Source organism: Anas acuta, chromosome 18 (assembly GCF_963932015.1).
Source record: "Anas acuta chromosome 18, bAnaAcu1.1, whole genome shotgun sequence".
Taxonomy (NCBI): domain Eukaryota; kingdom Metazoa; phylum Chordata; class Aves; order Anseriformes; family Anatidae; genus Anas; species Anas acuta.
In genome coordinates this window covers 7637512-7662300 of record NC_088996.1, presented here as the reverse complement: position 1 = coordinate 7662300, position 24789 = coordinate 7637512, and the positions used below count along the sequence as shown (strand labels likewise).

General features: G+C 37.4%; 2 protein-coding genes across 3 annotated transcripts; one reads left to right on the top strand and one right to left on the bottom strand.

Annotated features, from left to right (window-relative positions):
• Positions 1-764: 764 nt before the first annotated feature.
• C18H17orf67 (chromosome 18 C17orf67 homolog) lies at positions 765-6940 on the bottom strand. Its single transcript, XM_068655387.1, has 4 exons — positions 6784-6940; positions 5991-6091; positions 2827-2966; positions 765-1216 (listed from the first exon to the last, which is right to left on the bottom strand). Exons 1-3 carry the CDS (start codon positions 6836-6838, stop codon positions 2850-2852), a joined length of 273 nt encoding a protein of 90 aa, XP_068511488.1. The 5' UTR covers positions 6839-6940; the 3' UTR covers positions 765-1216; positions 2827-2849.
• Positions 6941-8117: 1177 nt separating this feature from the next.
• Positions 8118-23208, top strand: DGKE (diacylglycerol kinase epsilon). Of its 2 annotated transcripts, XM_068655379.1 has the most exons (12): positions 8118-8300; positions 8432-9658; positions 11318-11477; positions 11819-11938; positions 12857-13000; positions 14904-15061; positions 15336-15387; positions 15525-15638; positions 16027-16098; positions 16629-16756; positions 17598-17709; positions 22442-23208. In XM_068655379.1, the coding sequence occupies exons 2-12, from the start codon at positions 9195-9197 to the stop codon at positions 22565-22567; spliced, it is 1650 nt and encodes a 549-aa protein (XP_068511480.1). In that variant the 5' UTR covers positions 8118-8300; positions 8432-9194; the 3' UTR covers positions 22568-23208. The 2 variants fall into 2 exon arrangements, with proteins under 2 accessions (XP_068511480.1, XP_068511478.1); XM_068655377.1 differs by lacking the exons at positions 8118-8300; positions 22442-23208 and adding an exon at positions 18027-22440 and having other exon boundaries at positions 8589-9658.
• Positions 23209-24789: the final 1581 nt, after the last annotated feature.

Genomic DNA, 24789 nt, shown 5'->3' with positions numbered 1-24789 from the left:
AGAGCCAGGATTTCCCCTAATGATGTTAACTTCCATGGAGATATGCAAATTGAGATCTATGTGGCTTAGAGTATTATAAATGAAGCACACAATAGCAGCCTGATTATACTTTTTTACACTCCCAGATTTAATCTATGATTCCATCTTGACATTAGGGGAAAGTAAGCCTTTGATGCTTTGAGATTTAAATTATTTCCTTGGAGTCATCCAAGAGGGCTGTCTTACTGGAAGGACAGTTGTTCTATTTCAGCCTACCATATGCTACGTTGATGCAGTAATTATCATATGTATCTTCAATGGATTGTTTTTTATTTTGTTACTTGTGATCAGGCTCTTAGTGTGACTGCAGTGAAGAACTCTGAAAGTTACTTTGTTCTGTCCATAACTAATTCTAGTGCCATTACAAATTGTAACTGTCAGGTAAAAGCCACCAAAACATTTCTTATGTTGTTTTGCAGGTATCATATGTTTAACTATACAAGAAATTCTATACCAAGGCATAAGTTTTAAAGGCACACAGGAAGAAAAGGGATGGCTGGATACATGTGGCTGATCTGGCAGAATTACAAAATAGTAGGAAAAGTTGTACACAGAAACTACAAAATGGTTATACTACACCTTCCTCCTTCTCACCTACTGATCGTGGGAAGTCGTCACTTTGAAATACTTGCAATACAAAAAGAAATCACTTTGTAATACTTCACTTCCAGTGATCTTTTTCAGCATAGAGTATGGGAATGTAGTGTAACAAAATCATCTGAAAATATATTTGAACCAAGCATTTATTATGAAGTAATACATGAAATACTCATCAGGCAGTGAAACATAGATCAGTGTTGCATAAATGTGTCTTCTTACAATTTTGTTTTTTTTAACCTACAAAGCTATAAGTAATGTTTCCTCCAAAGTCCAGAAAGGTGGCCTTCACTTTACTTGAGGACTAATTGATGAGTTTTCCTTGCCCATACCTCAGAACTTGTAGGAAACCCTTAATTTATTTATCTGTGCATGCAATACCTGTTTTCCCTACTGGTAGAATATATATGTTGGTCTATAATATATCTAGCCATTTATGTTTGGCAGTTTTGCCATATCACTAGGGTTGTAGTGTATTGCAAAGAGATTCACCTCTACAATGAGCACATAGCCAATGCGGGAATAACCTTGTCCTTAACGCAATCATAATACGTATCCTCTTCAGTGACCATGAAGAGACCTGCAGAAAAAAAAAAAAATGAAAATATAACTAAAACACAGAGAGATTGGCCACACTAATAACATACAAGGGACATCAAATCTTTTAAGCAATTTTCTAACAATTCTTCACCTCATTGTGAGCTGGGTAGAAGTGAGCCAGCTTTCAATTGTGTCTCAGCTGGAAGATTTTTTGAAAACTGCCAACTTACCTCCTCGGGCTAAGGTCTGGGAATTTTGTGGTTTTGTTTTTAAATAAGTGTCGGACCTTTGGCTTACTGTGGATTAGCGTAGCTCCGTTGAAGCCTACCCCAACATCCAAGTTTTCAAAGAACTTTAGATACATACAGGTACAGGTAGATGCCTGGTTGAATTTTAAGCAGATGAACTTTCTATCTTTCGACTCAGATCAGCCCTGACAGATACCACCTCTGTATTTTAATGCTTAAGTGCTTTTTAAAGTATGGCCCGGAATCTGCAATTTTTATGTTAAGAAATTAACTGTGAGTTAATTTCTTAACATAATTTCATAAATTCCTTAGCATCACTTTATGGTGATAATTCTAAGTGACAAATTTCATGTCTGTTTAGAGAACGTTAGGGGGAAGGCTTATCCTGTTACAAAAATACACAAATATGGTTATATCTTCCTTTTTGGCATCCAAAACAGCCATTAGGAATTGGAAGAGTTTAGGATTAATACTTGTATTTTACAAGCTTATACCTGTCTTATCCACCCCAGATTCACAGTTTCTGAATGTAGTGATAAGTATAATTGCGTGCAAAATACACAAGGAAAAAATAGGATGACCATAGCACAAACCTAATGTGCACGACATTCTATTGGCATGTTGCATATTGTTACCAATTGGCTTATGAGTGGTGTCTGCTTTCTGGCTGCGCTTTGGAGTATATTTTCCCATTTAATTTTATGATGCATATGATGAACAGAGGCAGTAAAGCAAATTACGCTGTCTATTACACTGATGTTGAAAATGATAAACAGAACTGGTAACCCATACAAGCACCATGAAAATGTTCTGTGTTAATGCTTACCAGCATGTGTACTAAGCATTCAAATATTTAAAAAATTAAAATTAAATTTAAAAAATCATTTAAAAAAATCTGCAGTCAGCAGATTATTGCAGATGAGATACTGAAGAACAAGCTCAACTCTTAGCAGGTCAGACTGTATCTCAGATATCTCAAGGATGAAGACTATGAGTTTCATCCTGCCACAGTCTTACTGAAAGTTAAGTGAACAAGTACAAGACTTAAATAAATGAAAAATAGTTGGAAAAAAAGCATAAGCAGACAGGAAAGAAACCAGAACAATGTCAAGCAATGTTAATAAGAACATTGTGCAGTCAACAACTTCTATCCATATAGCAGATAAATGCATGACCAAATGTTTTATTAATATGAACAGAACTACATGGACACAGCTGATGCCTGAAGCTCTCATGTTTCCTGCCACTGTTCCGTTCTATTGCCAGACACCTTTCAGTGCAAGGTGCTTCCTCCAGGCATTGGTTATTCTCTCCTCTTCTAGTTCATGGTTCTGCCTTTATTCTAAAAAAAAAAAAAAAAAAAAAAAAAGCATGCACTGTAAATATATATATATTTATATACCAATTGCAGGGTAGCCAAAACTGTTAGATTGGATGGACTAAATCCCTGTTGCAGTGTGGGAAGCAATGTGGATTCAACCAGTGTTCAAGGAATTGTTCTTCTGATCTCTGTTCCAAGCGCTGGATGTAAAGCATATGCTCCTATTTAAAGACAAGAAAATGTAATTTAATTATGCAGTCACTCAGGTCTGATGTCAGGCCAATGAACCAGGATAATTTTACAGCATTTACAAGAGCAATGAATTTACCCCTGAAAATTATCAAACATAATGAAATGAGGTTATGAGTCGGTTTGTCCCAATGTAGCAATACTTAATGATTGACATCAGCAGCCATATTAGTAAACACATTGAGCATGAATTTTGCAATAATATTCATAAATTAAAAATTCCACGTGCACATTTCTTATTGGCATATCTACACAGAAACCTCTGTTGGTCCTGGGGGTACAGAAGGAGTCTCACAGACAGGTCTGTTGCATCCTCTTTTGAAAATTGATTCCTGCTAATTAAAAAACATTAAATCTTTATAGGATCATGTGGCAGTTCTCTGAGGGGGTCCAGTAAGCACTATCCATCAGTGCTGATTGGTCTTTGTGTGATAGATAAGTAATGTGAATTTCCCATAGTAACATATAGGTTTTATGGTGTAAGCAACAACAACTCAAATTAAGTGAGCCATGTGCCAAAAACTTGATGAAAAAAGAAAATTTGCTTTTAAAAAAGTTACAGTCTCAATACATGTGGGCTTATAACCTTTGTGTATATAAAATATATTTTTTTCAAAATGTACCCCATTGCTTAGCACACTGAGCGTTGTAGCAATGGAAGCTGTAGTGTAAACCTTTTACAGTGGCCAAGTATTCCTGCTGTCATCCAGTTCTCTGCTCTTTGAGCTGCTCAGAGGGTTGGTGCACAGAACAGCAGCAGGAAGCATTGGTGTCCTGCCGTATACTGTGCTCTGTGTTCCTCACCATGCAAAGGAACTTGGCTCAAATCCCTCAGTGAAGCTGCATCATGAACTTGAATAGAACAGGACTATACGACCGTGAAGATGCTACATGATAAAAGTAGGGCCTCGGTCAAAGGAAGATTAAAATATGCTAATATCATAAATGACATTTTTAAATAATAAGAGATGGCAAATCTTGTTGTCTGTAAGTGAACAGGCATTTTTAGTGAAACAGCACTGTGGAAGTCAAACTGTTTCACAAAGAATTGCAAATTAAATTCCCTAGCTCAGCATGATCTGGCCTAGTACAAACAGTTTTTGCTTAAAATAGCTGAACAGAGGCAGGTTCATCCCAGCACTAACTTCATTCTGTACAAGGAATCCATGCAAAATCAGTTTTTCTCTTTGAGACTGTGGTAGAATTGTGCACAGGGATACAGTGGCCATGACCCTTCATTCACAGAGGTAAATCTCTATGTTCAACGTGGCAGGGGGGATGGATTTTTTATTGAAAGATATTTCCTTTTCTACTGAAAATCTTGACATTTAGTGAGAAAAACAAATACTTTGTGTTTGGGTTTTCTTACAGAAAGAGAGTGTTGCTGTATAGAAAAAAAAAATAATCAATTCTAATTTCTCATCAAAAGAGAGCTCAACAAAGTGTATGCCAGTCCAATCATGGTAGGATGGAAAGTGGCCAGGATATAGCAGCAGAGGTCAGTAATCAAATGCTTCTCTAGCCTTAATTCCCTCTACTCTCCACAAGTACAAGTGTAACTGCCTGGAATACAGAATGTAACTTGATCCATCTTCTCTGTTTTAGTTATTTTATATTTAAGATATTTACTATATAATGTACTATGTAATCTTGGGGGTATACCAAACATAAGCATGGATGGGATGTATTCCCACCAATTTGTGAAAACTACAAGGCTTACTTAACAACAGCATGGAAAACAACCCAATCTTGAATGTTGTCGGCTGTCGTAAAGCCCATGCCTACTTGTTTCTTGGCTCTGTTGTATAGCATTACTTGTACAAGATTGTTAACAAGCATAGTGTAATATTCTTGTGACAGTTTTGATTTGTTTTGGACATCACGCTTGACAAAGTACGTACATCAGAAGTGGTGTATAGCCAGCCACTAACTATAGGAAAGAGAAAACCACTTGCTGTCTCCGCAAGCCTGGCAGACAGTGAGCTCAGTCTTGGGAGGTATATAGTTCTCTTCATGCCCTATGGGTGTATAGCGCTCTTCATGCCCTATGGAGTTCAGAAGTGTTCATTCAGCACCTTGCTAAACTGAGCTCCTTGTATTCATCATACATGTACAATCTATTGTGTGCTTTCTGGCTTCTGTGGTTTTTGCCTCTTCAGAACCATGTAATTCTTGCACAGTTTATTTACTTTGGAAAGAAATAGGCACTAATTTTAAAATACCTTAAGTGGCTCTTGAGAAGTGCAGAATTATATGTTACATCTTGTCAAAGCAAGTAAAACAGAAGCCTTCTAAATTCTTTTATTTATTTCTTTTGTTGTAAAATAGTTTAGAAATTAATAAATGTAAATATTACTTGAAAAAATAATGCTGTTGCATTAAGCTAGCAGCTAAAAATGCCTACAATGCCGTAACAAACTATCCAATCTGTAGCATTCATATAAAAGTGAATGAAAGTAAGTGATTTTAACAGCTAGTTTAAAACTACCTCAATCTCCACACTGACCACTGACACCTGCATCTCCTTTCTGCCTTGAGTGCAGAATGTACTGTAAGTGGAAGACATTTCCTGTTATTTAGTTTTTTCAGGAACAACCTGATGAACTCCACATTTCTAGAAATGAAAAGCCACTTTCTTCTCAATAATTTAATCGGCATTTTTGAACCGTGATAAATAATTTCCACGTTCTGCAAGCATACGCTTCCTGAGCAATGTTCAGCACTTTCAGAATGCTATGTGACAGTAATTGAAAGAATGCAAAGGAGATTTTTAATATTTCGCAGAGCTCAGCTGCTTTAAAAGGTGACATTCATAACTTACTGCTTAGAATTACATGTACAGAAATCTAATATTAAGCACATCTTTCTTTCTTTCTTTCTTTCTTTCTTTCTTTCTTTCTTTCTTTCTTTCTTTCTTTCTTTCTTTCTTTCTTTCTTTTTTTCTTTCTTTCTTTCTTTTAATATAGTTAATGTAATTTAAAAATATCATAAATCACCCTCATTGGCTCATCAGGGAAACCAGCTTTTATTTGTCTGTCTTCACGACGAGTTCTCAGAATCTGTTTGGCTTCCTTTTCAGTCAAAATTGGTGAAGTGTCTAAGGAAAAGCAGAAATTAGTTATGAAATTATGATAAAGTTAATGTTTTACCTGTCAGTTGTAAAACCAAATGTCTCCAAACCTTATTTTTGTCTATATACAAAGTATCCTTTCATTACAGCCCCTTCCCAGGGGATATTGCATTCCAGGCGATATTAGTGGAATTTTAAACCATTTTTTTTAACTTGGGCTTTCTATAGTTTGGTTCTATCAGTATGAAACAAACTGTACATATTAATGTTACTATCTAAAATGAGAAAATATAATAGCACCATCTAACCAATAACATTCGTAACTCTTCCAATTCTTTGTTCTTTTCTGCATTGCTTTACTTTTTAGAATTATTTGTCTAAGTAGTGAGTTAGAATTTGTTGCAAAGGAGAGATTTAATTGAACATTTAACTTTCAGGACCTTGGTAAAATGATATTAAAATTGTAAGCTCATAAAATAAAGCATTTTGGTTTTAAAATAAATGACTGCAGTGTGCTAATGCAGAGAATAGAATATCTAATACAGTAGCACAACTGTTAAAAAACAAATCATGTCAAGCCTGTAATATAAAAATAGTTAAATATTAAAAATGAAATATGAAGATAATAAAATACAAATTACTAATATTATGCTAATATGCTCTGCAGCTATACTCTATAGTTACATACATATACAGTTTTATTTTATATAAACTCCTACCTGTAAAAGTGGTCATGAAGACCAGAAAGAAGATAAACACAAGTAACTTCTTCATTTTGATTCTGCTTTCTCTCAGTCTGTTCCAAAATGAATAACACTGACTGAGGCATTAGCCTATTTGAAGTAGCTACGTCAGTCACAAATGTTTGTTTATGCTTTAATTTGACTTATAGTATGATTTTGAAGACATCTGGCCTGAAGTTTTGAATACGGCTATTATCTGTTCAAACATTCTCAGCATAACTCTGTTCCTGAGGGAAAGAAAATAGAAGACTATTTTTCCACTTCAGGTTTCTGAGTTATGCTGGATATTTTAAATTTGTGAAAATAGGACACATTACCTTTCATTTAGCATAGCAAGCCATGGTTTCAGGTGCCTAAAAAAAAACAATCACTTTTTAAAAGACACAATTGCCTATTACTGAATGCTAATCTTAGAAGGGGCCTTTTGTTAAAAATTCCTCTCTCTAACTTTACTCCAGCACAGAAGTATGTATTAACCTGATTTAACTCTAGCAAAGCCAAACTACCACTGTGGAAATACAAAGAGAGATTTTCATCAAATTAATAGAATCATAGAAATGAAAACTCACATAATTCTTCTTTTCAGGACAAGTTAGTGGAAAATGGGATTATAAATGACCTCACTATTTAATACAGTGTGAACTATGAATGTGAATTTAACAGATGTTTCCAGAGAGCTAGTTTCTACCTTCAGAAATGTCGCTGGCCATACATCTGAGCAGCACTATTCTGGACGTAGGGCACCAGCATCACCAAATTGTAGGGAAATAAATACACATCCCTTTGAATATATCCTTTGAAACAGTCAGAATTCATCAGCCGCTCCCATACAAAGGACATGAGCAAGTAGCCTTTCCCCTCAGAGGGAAAGGTGCAGCACATCCACATCCCTGCTGCACCACAGGCTGCCAGCCTAGACCCTGAGCAGGGCTTCTTGTTTCTGCCTTTTTTCTTTCCGTGGAGAAGCAGTGTTCAAGCAGTTGTGTCTGTGCAGCATTTTCTGTGTTCACAGGCTTCTGAGCAAACCAGTCAGTTTCAGCGAAACCTGGCTGAAAGCTGTGGGTTGCAACAATACTAAGAAACAGAAAGTTTCAGGAAATCAGACAGATGGGTCAGATTGAGGTGCTGTCAGTGCCGCTCGACCAGAAACCTGCAGGGTGAGCTCAGCTTTGGTGAACACCAGGGGCTCCAATGAACACCAGAGACCTCTCCTCAGCTCACTGGGCTGGCTAAGTTCAGCTGCTGACGTCAGTACCACGTTGGTTTGTATCAGCCTGTGAGCCATGAGCTAACGTGGGGTGCCACAGGTGTGAGGACTGGACCAGAGTCGAATTAGGTGACGACAACAAAGCAGAGCAGCTCAGTAGTTGGGCCTTGAAAGAAACAATGGACAATTCCTGGGTCCTGTATCCCATCGTGTCACGGAACTCATGTTAATGTCAACATGAGGATTGTCCAACTGTGCGGTGCGTGCATTTCCAGCATGTTTTAAGGTACCGACAACCTAAAATCCAAGAGATGTGATGTGTACTGTATGGATTTAAGTAACTGTGAAGTATTTTGTTGTCATAGCTGAAAAAAAACTTGTAGTTTCTATTAATAGCAACCATTGCTTTATTTTTAGAACTGCTCCCGGGAAAGCTTCCCAGCACCACGTGAAAGAATTTATGAGCAAAGAGCCGCTACGGGTGGGGCAGCGAAGGGACAAACACTGCGAACAAAGGGATAAAACTCAGCGAAGGGCGAACCAGCGTCGGGGGGGGGCACTTGCGACAAGCCCCGCCCCTTTCTACAAGTCGCGACAGTCGCGACAAAGCCCGTGGCGGCCAGGCCCCACTTCCGGGCGGCGCCCGTTGCCTGGTAACCGCCGCTTCCGCTTCCTGCACTCCGCGCATCCCCGGCGGCCGCCGGCGCGGAGCGGAGCCCCTCGGCCCCGTGTGGCCCCGGCCCCGGCCCCGAGGAGCCGCCGCCGCCAGCAGCGGCCGCCAGCAGCCGAGGGAAGCGGGCACGGGGCGAGGGAGGTCGGAGGGCGGCGGCGGAGGCCCCCAGCGCATGGTCTCGGCTTGAGGGGGGGCGGCCCGGGGCTGGGCCTCCCCCACCGAGGGACCTGAGGGGAGGCGCGGGGCCCTCGTAGGAGCCGCAGTCCCCGGGGGCTCCGTCCCGGGGGGCGGACGGCCTTGTGCTAGGCGGAGGCAGAGCCCCTGGTAGGAGGCCAGCAGCGGCATCCCTCTGCTGGGTGCCGGCCCTGAGGGCACGGAGGTGCTGAGGGAGGGGTTAGAAGATGTTTCACGAAGCTGCTCGTTGGCTGCTGGGCCCAGGCAGCCGTTCCCGGCTTCGCCCGGCTGTCTTCTTGAGGGGTTAGGCTGGAAGACCGAGCTGGACGAGGAATGGCGGGCACGGAGGGCAGAAGCAGCGCTTCCTCCTCGTCCTCTGTCGTCGCGGACTGGAGCTTGGTGTTTTGGACTCTGTGTTCCGTCATCGTGCCGGTGCTGATCACGCTGTGGTGCAGCTTCCAGCGGTCCCGGCGGCAGGTGCTGATACGTGACATCTTTCGCAAGAGCAAACACGACTGGCACTACACCGATCTCTTTGGTCAGCCCTCCTACTGCTGCGTGTGTGCTCAGCACATCCTCCAGGGTGCTTTCTGCAACTGCTGTGGGCTGCGTGTCAGTGAAGGATGCCTAAAGAAGGCTGACCAGCACTTTCTCTGCAAGGAAATTATGATGAGGAGCGATGGTAGAGCCCGCAGCTCTATGCCGCATCACTGGATCAGAGGCAACGTCCCACTCTGCAGCTACTGTGTGGTATGCAAACAACAGTGTGGCACACAGCCCAAACTCTGCGACTACAGGTACTGCAAGGGAGTTTGGTTTTGTATGTGGAAGTGTGATGCTACATCCATGTTTAATTAACTGCAGTCTTTTAAGAACACATCGCCACAAAAACAATTTGAGAGAACCTAAAATGAAAGTGGGTGCCTGTGGGTTACCTGACTCATAAGTTAAGGGCAGGATATTGCATCTTCAGTCTACTTGTTGTCTTGCTTGCATTTCTCCATAATGATGTGCTAGCTAGCGTATAATTACCTCTAAAAGGCAATGTCGAAGAGAGCTTATGTTTTTATGGGACAGACCTAAAAAGGCTCTAACACACATGTCGTTTGTACAGTGAATAGCCTGAGCAATTTCAGTGGCATAGTGCGCATTTCAGATTGCCAAAATGTGCATGCATCTCTGCAAAACTGGCATCTGCTTAGTGCAGCTAGAACAAACAACCCTCCTATAACTGGTGCTTTTTGTTTTTGTTTTTTACCTTTTTAAGGCTGCTCAAAAGAAGCTAATAGGAAGTTCATAAAAGTTGCTGCAATATAATCCATTGTTATGGTTTGTAGTAAGAATGATAAAAAAGTTTTAGGAAATTGAAAGGCTCATACTGTCATTAGCAAGGTTGCTTGTAAAGTTGTCGGCATGGCACATAGTGACATGTTAGGCTAGAACACAGAGGTCGTGGTGCACATCCTGTGTAGAGTCTGACCTCTGCATTCTTAAAGGGTGTCTGCTTTTGCTCTACATTTGTGTGATACTGGGAAATTGCATGGTAAATTAGCAGAATTCCATTATACGTGATCATATTGTCAGAAACAAAACCTTGAGAAAGGGAGAGCATGTCTATGAGAGCAGGAAAGGAACAGGATTCTGAAAGCAAAAGGAGGAAGAATGAGAAAAGAAGCAGAAAATAGCTGACAATAGTCACTGTCTACAGTACAGGGCAAGTATCATCGCTTCTCTAGTTGTGTGCTGGATTAAGCAGAAGGACTCCAAAAATAGCTTTCACAGCTGCTTAAACCAAGGCTTTGGATGTAGCAAATAAAGATTAACATTTTGCAGAGGCTGGCAGGAGGTATTGCAGTGTTCCCTCTTGTTCTAGTCTGTTTGCCAGGGCAGCTCTTAGAGTAGGTCAAAAAGCTGAGCAATTTTGCATAGCAAAATCCCATAAGCCTTGCTCAGTACCGTGTAACCTTTTAGGTTTCAGACCTACGGGTATTAACACTTTTGGGAAATTTATCACCAAAGTCAATTCATGGTATTAGTAACACTTGAAATTATTAAACTGAACTCTAGTATGTGCTTTCCAAGAATGGATAGGAATTCAGTTTCTCATCCAAGCTTTCAGTGTAACTGCTGCATACAGTGCAATACGGTATTTGTAGCACTTATTTTTAACACCAAAAATCAGAGTTAATTTAAAACTGGTATCTTTATTTTAACAAATTCAACTGTTTTTCTAGACTTTTGAGGACATGATCAAGTTACGTAATTTTCTGTAGCCAATACATAGTTGCTTCAACTTCCAGAGAATGCATGCTTTTCTCTAAAATGTGCTTAAAATATCACTTATAACAGTACATGTAAACATAAGTAGTTCTTAGAAGTTAGTTTCTCTTTCTAAAATACATAAGCAAAATTTGTGTCATTTGTGTGAGGATTTCAGTTGTTTTTTCTTTTTCCAGATGTGTATGGTGTCAGTGCACTGTACATGATGACTGCATGCTGGATTGTTTAAAGATTGAGGAATGTACATTTGGAGAATTCAAAGACTTAATTATTCCACCATATTACTTGTCCACAGTCAACCAGCTACGTAAAGACAAAAGAACCGATTATGAAAAGGTAATTGCCTTCTGCTTCTTGTTTTTATAATGTATTGTCTGGCTTCTGCTTCTGTTTTTTAATGAAACTGGAAAACTTGATAAAGATGTAGGAAGTTTTGTTTTGGCTTGTTTTTTTTTTTACATAACAAAAAATGAGTTTATAACACTGTAGCATTTGTTCTCCCAAGCACTGTAGAACAAATCTTCAGCCTTTGTGTTGAAAGTATTTGTTTGTTTTGACTACGTCAGACTAATTGGTAACTTCCTCATTTCAGCATTTGGAGGGAACTGATTACGAAGCAAGACTTTAGACATTTTCAAGCATGCAGTGTTATGTGACTTACCGTCATCTTTTTGCAGATAGTACCTTATGGCAGAAAACACTGGATCCCAGTAATCGTACTGGCTAATACTCGTAGTGGAAACAACATGGGTGAGATTTTACTGGGAGAATTTAAAATTCTGCTGAACCCTGTTCAGGTAATTACAGTGAAAAACCACTATAACAAAATACAGTTTAAGTTAGAATCAGCATCACTTTGCTTCCATAATAGTAGTAGGATCTTCTGGAAGGTCAGTAAAGGAAACAAATTCATGCAGTTTGTTGTTTTAGAAAGAATAAGGTTGTGTGCAGAATAAAAATTCAGAGGTCCCCCCACTTCCATGTTTTTTTTCTGGTTCGTTTAATAGTTGTGCAGTTTTCTATTTATAATAATACACATAGTAATTCTGCTTTGATAGTCATGTACTTATTAATAATATACTTTTTTTTTAGAAATTGCAATATTTAAATTTTAATTTGGAACATGTGTTTAAATCCTCACTTTACTTGTGAAAATATTGGTGTTTACAATTGCTGTTTTGTGCTGTTGCTTTCCCTTTAAAGTCCACTTGAGATGGCACAGGATGTTGACGTTAAGGCAATTAGTTGTTCCTTGGATTTCCTGGCTGTACCTTAATATTCTCCCTTTGAAGTTTAAAACTGAATCTTAGAATACAGACTAACAGAAAACACTACACATTTGTTTTAAATACATCCCAGTAAGGCTTTACAAAATAAACCTCTTTGTATCCTGAATATTTTAAAGTAACTTTTATCTGAAGCCTTTCATCTTAACAAAACTCATGAAAATGTTACTAGATACAGACTTTTCTTAGGACTTGGTCAGCTTGATTTATCAATGGCTTTTATTCCTAGTGAAGCAGCTGAAGCTATTTTGTGACTTCAGGCCACATCCTGCTCATAAAAATCAAAACAGCTTAATTGCTTATGTAATATTATAAATAGAGAATGTTTGTTTTACATTAGAATAAACATCTTGAAGTTGTTTATCTACGAGGCAAATCATGACTCATGTTTCGTGAACCTATGAGACTCTCTATTTTCCTTTATTCTAGGTTTTTGATCTAAGCAAAACTACGCCTGCTAAAGCACTCCAACTTTGTACCTTACTGCCTTGCAATGCTGTCAGGGTTCTTGTCTGTGGTGGGGATGGTACAGTAGGCTGGGTCCTGGATGCAATCGATGAGATGAAGATAAAGGTATTGTGTTTTAAATGAAAGGGTATGTTATGGTGAAATGAGTTTTGGAGCTGCTGAATTATTACACTTTAGTCTTTTACCTGCATTTATCTTTTTCATCTTCCTGAATAAGCATACAGAAAAATATTTGCAGAATTGCTTATCAGGGCAAAAACAGCTTGTAATAATGCATCTTTTCATGTAGCTCAGAAAAATAAGTAAAAGCTTTAGAATTAAAAATGTATTTAAATTTGTTCTTTTCTGTAGAACAAGAAAAGAACAGATGCAGAGTATTTTATACATTATTCTTTCCTCTTTGTCTAAACAGATATATTTTGCTATCAGTAGCCATTATTAGTAATGCTGACTTGCTCTGTTTATTTATCCCAAAGCACTTTTATAATAACCTCGTAATTTTTGCCAGCTACAGTGGTTATATTGCCAGTGCATAAATGAGGGCTGTAATGTGCTTTTACTACTTATGGTGTATTCTAAATAACCTAGCAGTCTGCACTGATCCATTAACAGCAAATAGAAAAAATATGTTGATTTGAAAGGGAAGATAATCCAATTTACAGAGTACTGCTAAGAACCCATGAGAAGATTGAAAGTAAAGAACTACCAGGGCTCTTGTACTTTACCTAGTAATCTTTTTCTCTAGTGATAAAATAATGTCTTCCTTTATCAATATCTCTTTTTTTGTCTGTTTTGGCTGTGAATCAATTGCAGCGTTTTTAGTAGCTTTATTTTTTTGATGCTGCTTTCATGTTAATGCATGAAATGTTGTTGTTGAAGGCCATTATTACAACTCCATGCACAATCAAATTGAGCTTCTTTGAGACTTTTTATGTACCGATAAAGTGGAAATGGAACAAAGTAGAACTATAAAGCTTAACTAATATGGGTATGTGGTTATTTGGTTTTGGAAACTTGATATATTGTCCCCAGAGCCAATATAGTTGATGAAACCTGGTAGCAAAGAAAACAGATATTCAATTGAGGCATTGGAGTTACATAGATACTGTTAAGATTATCAGCAGTAGATTGTGCTCCCTTCATTTATCTTGACTCTCAAATCCAGGTTGCCTGGCAGAAACCTCCTGTTGAAAAGTAGTAACCGTAATGCTACATTTTCCAAGTATTTTTCACAGCTGAATGTCAAAGGTCATAGTATGTCTGAAACAATTGTTCATGCTTCTCTGGTAAAGAGGGCAAAGATCTTTGCTAAAGTGGCTGTTTTGAATGTTTGTTTCTGATATTTGCTGTGTGATCAGAGGTAATCATCATCTGCTCAATCTGTTCATGACAGATAAATTTGTGTGTGTTTATTGCAATTCAGAAACTTAGATACTGACTTTACTTTGGGTGTGTGAATTTCTGTCCACAGTTGAAATGCTCTAGTATTACATGCATCAGTTTTTTTAGAACTAACATCAATCTTCTAAGAGCCTTTTTGTTGCTTATTATGGTCCACAGCCGTGTGTGTTCTTTTTGTCTCTTAGCATTCATTGCAGAGCACTTTCCCAGAGGTATATGCAATAATACTGTTAGTAACTTACTCATACCCATGGTTGCAACAAGTAGAAAATTAGGAAATCGGATGAGAAGTTCAGGCTTCTGCTTGTAGTTCCAAAGCTTCATTCTTCTGAGGGGATGCTCTGTTGAGTATCAGTAATGCATTGTTTCCTTTTTTTTTTTTTTTTTTTTTTAATTTTTCTCCTCACAATGGTTTCACATTTCCTTTCTGTACATTATCACTACCATAAGTACTTAAATGGGCCATCTGCTCTACTAATACTGCCAGCTGTACTGCACTATGTAACAAGCTGATCTGAAGATTGTTTGTCAGACTTGAACATTTGTTTTTAGAAGGTAGAAAATTATGCTAAAAATAGAGCTAATATGTAGTGTTTCTGTATCCTAGGGGCAAGAACGCTTTATTCCACAAGTTGCTATTTTACCTCTGGGAACAGGTAATGACCTGTCTAATACACTGGGCTGGGGTGCGGGTTATGCTGGAGAAGTCCCTGTAGAACAAATCTTACGAAATGTCATGGAGGCAGATGGAATCAAACTAGACAGGTAAGTAACAGTGAAAAGACAAATTCTATTTAACCAAATATTACTGTAGGTCTACTGCTACGCCACTAAAGCAGTATATGTAAAGTACACAGTGGATTAGGGAACTGCAGAATAACTGAGGTCCAAAAGTAGTCTTCATTTAGTTTTTTTGAAGTGCTTAACTCTTTTATAGTGTAGCTAAATCTGAATCTTTTGAGATTCTGAACTACAACTTTGATACTAAGTGAGAATAGTTTGCCTGCCATGCATCTAAATAATGGCTGTTGTTTTTCAGATGGAAAGTTCAGGTAACAAACAAAGGATACTATAACCTAAGGAAACCAAAGGTATGGCTTGTGATTATAAATATGGGTTCTGTGGAATATCTGTATCATTTTCTGATTACCTACTTCCCATTAAACATAGTGGCTTTTAAATCCTAATAATATTTCAGAAGGTCATAAATAGAAATTCTCTCTTACAGGTGTTCACAATGAACAACTACTTTTCTATAGGACCTGATGCTCTGATGGCTTTAAATTTCCATGCTCATCGTGAGAAGACTCCGTCTCTGTTTTCCAGCAGAATTATTAATAAGGTATGTTCGGTAAAGTGACACTTTCACCTTGTAGTTGCTGACTTGACTTAAGGCTATTTTTAAAGACTCAGCATGATTATTTTTCTGCATAGTGTGACAGAAGTTATTGCAATTAAATCTTAGTTTCATCTTAATTTCTATTGGATTTTCAGCCCTTAGGACTCTTAGTCAGGGACTGCATTACTCTGAAACAAAATGTCTTCAGATATTAATGAACTGTAGTGATATAATTTCTCTGCACAGCTGCCTTGTGCAAATGTTACATATGTATTTTAGATGATAAGCTTTGAAGAACCATAACTATACATGAGCATTTAAAATAGGTTTCGTACTAACTGTCTCTTTTAACAGTCCTTTCTGTTCTTCTTTCCTTTTGTTTGTTTTGCAGGCTGTTTATTTTTTTTATGGAACCAAAGACTGCTTAGTACAAGAATGTAAAGATCTTAACAAGAAAGTTGAGGTAAGTTTTTTAACTTGCTTTTTCTTTGGACAGTCAGGGAAGTAGAGAAATTTATCTTGTGAAAGGAAAGGAAAAAAACTGCAGTTTACATCTACATGATACTTGTGTGAGGATAGCTCTGGACTCTGGAATTTTTTTGATATTCCAGGCTTCTTTGCTATCTGCAACTTTATTTGTGGAATTCATGCCTTCGAGCTTACTGAAAATTACTAAAAACTTTTCTGGTCTTGACTCAGATCTCTGAGTTCAAATACAGATACTGAGATGAAATCTGTAGTAGACTAGAGACTTAAATAAGTGACAGTTCATTTTTATTTTCTCTATTAACAGAAACTGATTACAGGTTGTGAAGTCAGAAATCATTTTTTTTTTTTAAGTATGGAAAGAAAACGTTATATTTGTACAGGGCCGATTTTGCTCACAGATGTTTTTTTCTTCAAGTGGAGGCCTATTAGACAAAGAGAATAATTAGCTTATGTTGAAGTACTGAATTTCATTCCTGGTAATTAACTTCTGTTTGTCTTTTAAAGCTAGAGTTGGATGGTGAGAGAATTGAGTTGCCCAATTTGGAAGGCATCATTGTCCTGAACATTGGATATTGGGGAGGTGGCTGTAGGCTCTGGGAAGGAATGGGTGATGAACCTTATCCCTTGGCAAGGTATGCAATACCTCTATTTTTTTTTTTTTTTAACAGTTCTTGTAGTGTAAACAATTCCCCCCACTAGGCTATGCTTACGTAATAAGTCTTGTCTGAAAGTCAGGATTCTTTTTGTTAGAGACTAGAGCTAAGTGCATCCCATGCATCAGGTTTGACCTTCTCAAAATGTCTGGCCTGATTAGTCAATAGAGTTGAAAAGACTATTGAAAATAGCCTTCAAAAAGTAGAAGATACTTACATCATGGAAGTCAAATTTTTGTTACCTTATTATTGTTCTAAATTTTAATTTGTATTAAGACATGTTCTTTTATAGTCTGAAATGGATATAAGTTGGCTGCAGCAGTGCTGAATTGTGGGCACATGAGACTTGCCCTCCTGTGACTTCCTTTAGAAAATGCTTATGAGGCTGCATTTCTAAAATTATTTGGCCAAAGTTCTTTACCAAAATCTAAAAAAAAAAAAAAAAAAAAAAAAGGTGGGGGCAATTAAAATATTTTCCTGTGGATTAATAACTGCCTAAAAAGACAGCAAGACAGAAAAATTTTCAAATTTCTGAAGTGGAAATCCACTTAAATATGCACTTCGAGTCTAGGAGAATAATATATCTGTGATCACCAGTAACTGTGTAGGGTGTACCAACCAGAGTATTGCTCTGTACTTGGCCTGCTTTTGTACAGCTGCGCTCCCTATTCAGTGTGACTTATTCACCGGGAAATAAATAGTTCAAACATTTGTAGATTAACAGTTGTCTTTTTTATAGTAACAGAGAAAAGACTAATATTTGAATGGGCATCTCAGAGTTCATGAACATCACTAAAAGGTCTGCTTTCTTAATTCATAGACATGACGATGGACTTCTGGAGGTTGTTGGAGTTCACGGTTCTTTCCACTGTGCCCAGATTCAGGTGAAACTAGCAAATCCTGTTCGTCTAGGGCAGGCACATACAGTAAGGGTAAGTACTATTTATAAACCTGTTTTCCCTAATCTTTTTTTCAATACACAGCATACAATTTCAAGCACTCAGCTGTATGTTCTAAAGTTGCACTTTGCAGTTGAGCAGGATGCTTCTTTTGCATAATAAATTTAATTATGTTATAATTAGCAATCCTCTGTTGCTGTGGTTGGTAACCTATGAGTACAACTAATTATGTATTAAGTTTCTCCCTGGCTAGTCTCGAACTGTGCAACATCAGTACGTTGTAGTTATAAAAGGTATCTTCAGAGCTACATTGAACTGCTGTGATTGTGTGTTCTTCTGTTTAATACTAGCTGATCTTGAAGAGTTCAAAGATGCCAATGCAGGTGGATGGAGAGCCGTGGGCTCAGGGGCCATGCACTGTTACCATAACTCATAAGACACATGCACTGATGTTGTATCACTCGGGTGAGCAAACAGATGACGATGCTTCCAGCGTGTCTGAGCAAGAGCATGTGAGAGAACAGACAGATGAAGAGGTATAGATGTTGTGGAATGTAATGTAATACAAAGAAGAACTTCAGCCCATTAAAAGCACTGAGAACACTTAACCTAGATCAAGGATTGTGCTGTAAGGTTCATACTTGTAAATGAACTAGGGTCGAGGAAAAAGCCGTGCTTTCACATTCATGAAAACTTTCACAGCTGAATTACCACAACTGCTTTGCCTTTTAGGTTGATAGTGGTACCCAGCCTTTCTAGCTGAGGAGCCAGTTACTCTGTCAGGGAAGGACCAGATACAGAAGCCCTTCCTTGTTGTGGAATCAGATCTTCTGCACATATACAATATAGTATGCATAAGTTTTGATACCCTTGAAAAGGGGAACAGTTGGAGTTCAGCCTGCTTCCACCTGTTATTTTCTCCAGGAATGCTTCCAGAACAGAAAAACAGACCAAGTAAAATGTGGGCTGTTTTTTTTCTGTCAACAGCCTGCTGGTCCTGTCTGCCATCGCTTCTTGGAAGTAGGACAAACTTTTTTGTGCTCCTGTGTGTGCAGTACATACCTAGTAGGCCTGACTGGGAGAGTGGAGATGTGGGGGCTCTTGGAAAGGCAGCTAGCAAGGAAAGGTAGTTTTGGACCAAAGGTTTCTGGAAAGGGTCTGTTAGCAAATGACTTTTTCAGTGGCTTTGTAAGCCATAGATGGAGTATTCCTGAGTACCCAAGATACAACATCAAAGTAATTGTACCATGACTTGCACTGAATGATCCTGTGACTGACTGCTTCAGTCAGCAAGAGATTAATTCTAGTTTTTGTAAATAGCAACATGTTATAGTTCTAGAGGAGGCTTCTTGGAAGAAAACCTGGAGCTGTCTGTTCTAGCTGTGTTTTAAAGACGGTTTTAAAGAAGTAATGATAGCTGGCAAACCTTTTTTTTTTTTTTTTTTTTAAGAGGCTTGTTAAAGATCTTGCTTTGTTACCTGGAAACAATCAATAGCAAGTCAGTCTGTTAACTGTTTCAGTTTGAATTGTGGAGATTGAGAGAGAGGTTTGCAGAGGTTAGCAAGTTCTTTTGTTCACGTGTATCATTTGATGTGTGTGGAGGGTAAATTTGTTTTCTAACTGGCTCTTAGGGGGGTCAAAGATAATTCGGCCTGAATCTTCATTTCTCATATGAATACTGGGCCAGGAAAAGGTTAGTGGCCTATCATGGTAGTAAAGGTTAAGAACACACACACCAGTACAAGTAAACGGTCAATTTGACATATCTGAAGCTACTCAGGTTCCAAGCTTCTCAGGTAAAAACATCTTCATGTCTAACAGAAGTAAAAACCTGCTTCCTTTTTAGTTTTCCCTTAGAGACATTTTAAGCCTGCAGCACGTGAGACATGTGAGTTAAGATTTTGAGGTTTGTAACTAATAATTCAGTTAAGTCCAGTTGAGTTCTTGAATAAGAAGAGAATTTACGCTGAATGTATATTGCATAAGCTAAGATCATAAGAGAAGTTGAGGGGCATTGATCATAGCTTTGAATGTTGCTGCTTTTGTCAAACTGCCCCAGTCACTTTTTTTTTTTTATGCTAACTGAAAGCAAAACCATTGGGTAGATTGTGTTTCTAGGTTTTGTAAAATGAAACTGTTTTTCAGCAATCTATAAAACAAAGTTTGCATTAACAGTGAAGGAACTATTTATATTTTAAAATAATTTATTTAAGCCTTGGAAATGTTAGTATTTTTAGAATCTTCAATTGTAATCATCTTTGGAGAGCATTTTTAAACTGATGGTATTCACTCTAGAAAGTGTATGTGCTAGATCTTAAAATACTACTGATTGCCAGTGAATTTTTAGTTGTCTGGATATGTGACCAGAGTGTAACGAACTGTAAAACAGAAGCCACTTGTAAATTCCATATTCATTAGCCTCCCACACCTCATCTTAATTATTTTATAGTATGTAAATACAGAGGACAAATTTATTGTTAAGTCTATATAAAATGTATTTAAAATACACAAAAACATGCAATGTTAGATAAACCCAGTATCCTAACCTTTTGTTGCTGTTGTTATGGAGGTTCAATTTGTATTGTAGCTTCAAAAGTCTTGCTAGTTATTTATTTTTATTTGGATAATTTACAGGCATTAGCATCCCCAAAATACTTAAGTTCTGTGCTATGTAACTATTGTTTACAAACAACTGACAAGTCTCTGGAAAAGCAGGGTATGTGTTATGAAGGGCAGTATTTTGTATATTTAATTTAAACTATTCAGAATGCAGTTTAAAGAGCTATCTAAAGTTGATCAGATGATTATTCGAATTATTTTGTATCTTAAGAATCTTTAACAGTTCAAAATGTTCACTTCTTAAACTCCCAACATCCTGAAAAATATGTGACGTGAAGACTTTGAAAGCTTCCTTTTTTTTTCCTCCAGTCGGTGAGCTGACTTTTCCACATCTGTTTTGCCTGAATGTGTACCAGTGATATTGTACTATGTTTGTGCAGACTAGATCCTCACACTTACTGCAGGTTGTTATGAATCCAGTCCTAAATGTGTGAAATACTCTTTGGGAAATGCAAATGTATCTAATTGAGCACTTTTGGGGGAGAACCCCCAAGAAATGGTCTTGTTTGTATTGGACAGATCATCATCCCCATCTTGCATGTGGAAGTGAAAAAGTTTGACTCTTGGTGAATGCAGGAAATGGTAGACAGCATGTGTAGCCTTTTTAGGCATGGAAAGCCTCTTGTAAAATTGTATTTATGGTATGGAGAATATTCTGTAAGTATCCGGTTCCTAAGCAGATGTGTGGTCATCCTTCTATTATAATTATATCATTGTCATATGCATGACAAAAAAAAAAAATCTTTTTAAACATACGATGTTAGCACTAGAATCTGCTGGGAAGTCTTTGGGAAGTCTTGCTGTGTCCAACACACCATCCTTTGATTTACATGTGTCCTCCTTTCCAGTATGTTGCAAATTGTCCTAAAGTTGTTATTAGTCCAACTTGAGAAAGCTCAAACATAGTACACAGGCTCCCAGATTCTAATGCTGACGTAAATGAACTTCTCTAACTTATAATATAGCTATAGTTGCTTAATGTTGTCATGTGTGTTGTGGCTTTAAAACTGCTACATGTTTTTTTAATGTTGTAGGTGCATAAGGCACCAGTACAAATAGCAACTGTATAGATAGCTCTTCTGAAAACAGATCAGAAACCTGAAAATACTGCAGTACGTCCTTTACCCAGAAGAGGGTACTCTGCAGCTGGAGCTCATGCCCTGTGTGGAAAGATTCTCCCATGCCCTCTTACTGACTAATGTTGGGGAAAATAGTGACAAATAATGAGTAGTTTCTTCTGGCAGTCTTCATACAGTATAACTTTGCTTAAAATGTATAGAGTGAATAATAACATATATTGTCAAGCACTCAAAAACGAATTCACTAAAACTATTTTTAAGTTTTACTGCAGTATAGGCTACCTTAACAGAAGTTTGGTCAGATGCTGATAATTTCCTTTATTGTAGGTTCTCCATCCTGTGAAATGCAAACAGCAAACTTTAACTTATATGGAGAGTCTTTCTGTGCGTGAGCTTCCTGCCTTACTCAAACCTAGTTTGTTTACGTGTTCATTGAGAGGGGGTATGTGTGTGCATTTTCATATGCATAGAGATTTGTCATAGGTTTTGTTTTTACATTTTTTTTATCCTCTACTTTGAGCAATTCATAGCAAGGTTAAACTGTTTCAAATACCACCTGCCTTTTGTATCTTTATCCTTGTATGGACTATTTAAAAAGGTGTCTGAAGTCCAAAGGTGCATTCTTCGTCTTTAAAAACAGCTGAGGTGGATGGCAACCACATTCAGCTTTGTTTTTGTTCTACTGCAATTGTGAGATTTGTTTCAAATTAATTTGAACTTATGCTCAAACTTGAATATTTTTCTCAGCTCTGTTATGAATTGCATTTTGTTTTCCTAATGTAAAGATGGTATAGCTTAATTTATGCATGTGATAACCATGTATGTTCAGTTTTCTGTTGCCCCTTCATAGTTTTGTGTTTTCAGGTCTTGCTTTTCTTAGGCACTGAGTAACTTGGAACACTGTTTACTATAGTTAGAAGCTTTAAGTACTGTTCTTGGAATGCAGACTTGAGTTTCTCCTGGTTGCACAAGAAAATGCTACCATGTTTGAACACGCTTGGAGAAAATTGTCATCTTAAAGTGATGTTTATATCAAAAGTTTTAAAAATATATATATATAATTTCAGCTGATTCAGATTGGGAGTTTGTTCCTTGGTACATCTTGTCTTGACAGAATTTGCAGCTATTCAGTAAGTACTTTTTTCCCCTCAGTCATTTTAACTTCTCATTTTCAGTTTGTATACTTTAGCTAAAAACATCAGTTGGGACAGTGTCAGAAACTCTGCTGAAACAGGATAGTGAGCTTCTCTTCTGTTTGTTTTATACTTTATGCCAGCTGGTTTGTCAGAAACGCAAACTGGAATGGTTTCATACAGCATATTTGTAACTCACCTTTTTTGCCCTTTCCAGTCACCTTAATTTCTAATTTACTCAGACTGACACCTGGAGAATATTAGAATGGGCACATCAGGTGTAGTGTTCCCTGTCCTACAGACCTATTTTGAAAGTACAGTTTTTGCTTTTTGCTGCTGGGGATGAATCTCCACTTTCTACACAGGTTCTCAGAATTAGTAATTTCTGGTTTAGGTTCTGCCAATTTCTTCTGGATCTGCATTACATGAACTGATGCTCACAGCTTTTTAGTGTATATTATTGTATCTAACTGGTTTAAAAAAAAAAAAACACTGTACATTAGCTGTAAACAGCATAACAGTATCAATGCTACAATGCTTCTTTTTTACGTAGGAACAAATACATTTGGTAGAGCAGCACTGAAGCCTAACTGGTTAATATACACATAAGAGTAGGACACTTAAGAATCTTTGCATGTGTTCTAACTGAAAATCCTTTTTTGTTCTGTATTTCGTATCTAGTATTAGCAGTTTTCTTTTTTTTAAAAGAAACAAGATTGTTCTTGGTTAAGAATAGACTAGGATATCTTTTTAGATTTAAACATGCTAGTAGCATCACTGATCCTGATGAATGTGAAACACTTGTTTTAAAACGTTCTGACTTCTTTTCTGAGAAACTGTAGCTGCTTCCTGAACATGGGAATGAAATGAGACCACATTTTCATTTAGCAATTAGATAGATTGAGTGAATTTACACATTCACTATTTCAGTATTGTTTAGGCTGCAGTTCTAAAAGCATGGCAGATCAAAATATCTCACTAAGAATGCTGAATACCCAGTTCAGGTTTTGGGCATCTCAGGGAGAGACTTTAGGCTGGAGTAAAGCCACATGCCTCAACTAAACCTAGTGATGTTATGCTGACTTGCTTTCGCTGAGGCTCTGGTCTTTACTGTTTGAAAGTATGAATGTATTCAAAATTTTACTTTGTTTTTCATTAATGCTACCTTGTTTACTGTGCTGTATACTCCTATTGTTGTATGTAATTCATTTGTTTATTTGAAACTTGTTTGCAGATTTCAATATAAATCACTTTTTTCTTAAGAGTAAGTGGGAACTAATGTTGTGAGTTTATTGCATTCTGTGTCTTCAAAGTTTACATCCCTCAAAAGCCATTTTGTCTGCTACCAACTATTGTAATCCTTCGAGTACCTCCAGCCATCTTCTCTTTATAGGATTTTTATAGTTAAACAGAACGGATTTTTATTTTTGTAGCTTGTAACTTCAATATGTATACTAGTTATTTCAGTTTAGTAATTAGTGATTAGAATACTGTAAAAATGTGACTCTTAAGAGCTGTAACTTTAAATTAATAACTACTTAAATGAAAATACCAGCATGTTAAAATTTTAAAAAAAAAAAAGTTATTCTTTAGCTCGGAAATACTGTGATGCTGTGACTTGGAATTTGCATTGAATGTGTTTATGCATATTCTGAAATTGCACTAAAGGAGAAAAATGAACTTGAAATGCAAATAATAGATGAAAAGGTAGAATTTTTATCATTTTTTTCAACCAAGATAACATTTGGGATTTGGTGTTTTGTTTTCATGTGTTGTTTTGTTTTTTTTTTTTGTTTTCTCCCTGCTGCAGAGCCCTAACGCAGGAATGATCATTGCACTTGACAGAACAGTTGTTTCCCTATGGTGCAGTTTAACACACATGTATTACTTAGTGTCCAACCTCAGCAAAAGCCATTCGCACCTCTCCCACCTCTCTTCTCAGAAAACAAAATCTTAGAGCAAAGCTGAATGCTCGTAGCAGTAACGTACATGAGATCTTGCTTGCAAAGAAATAGCCAGGCAGCATAATATTGAACCTCCAATGCAAACTTCTAAAGACAAAAGTTGTTACATTTTTTCTTTACATCACGCTGCTTTCAAATACATTTTTTTTTTCTTTGGTTAAAAGAAGGAAGGTAGAAATGGGAGGATAAGGAGGTATTCATGTACAACTTCTACTTGCAAAGGCTGGGAAATGTCTTATTTGCTGTGTAGACACACAGCAAGTATGATTCTAGAACTTTGCATAAAACGCTGCTTTGTTTGTGCTCTTACTGGCTTAA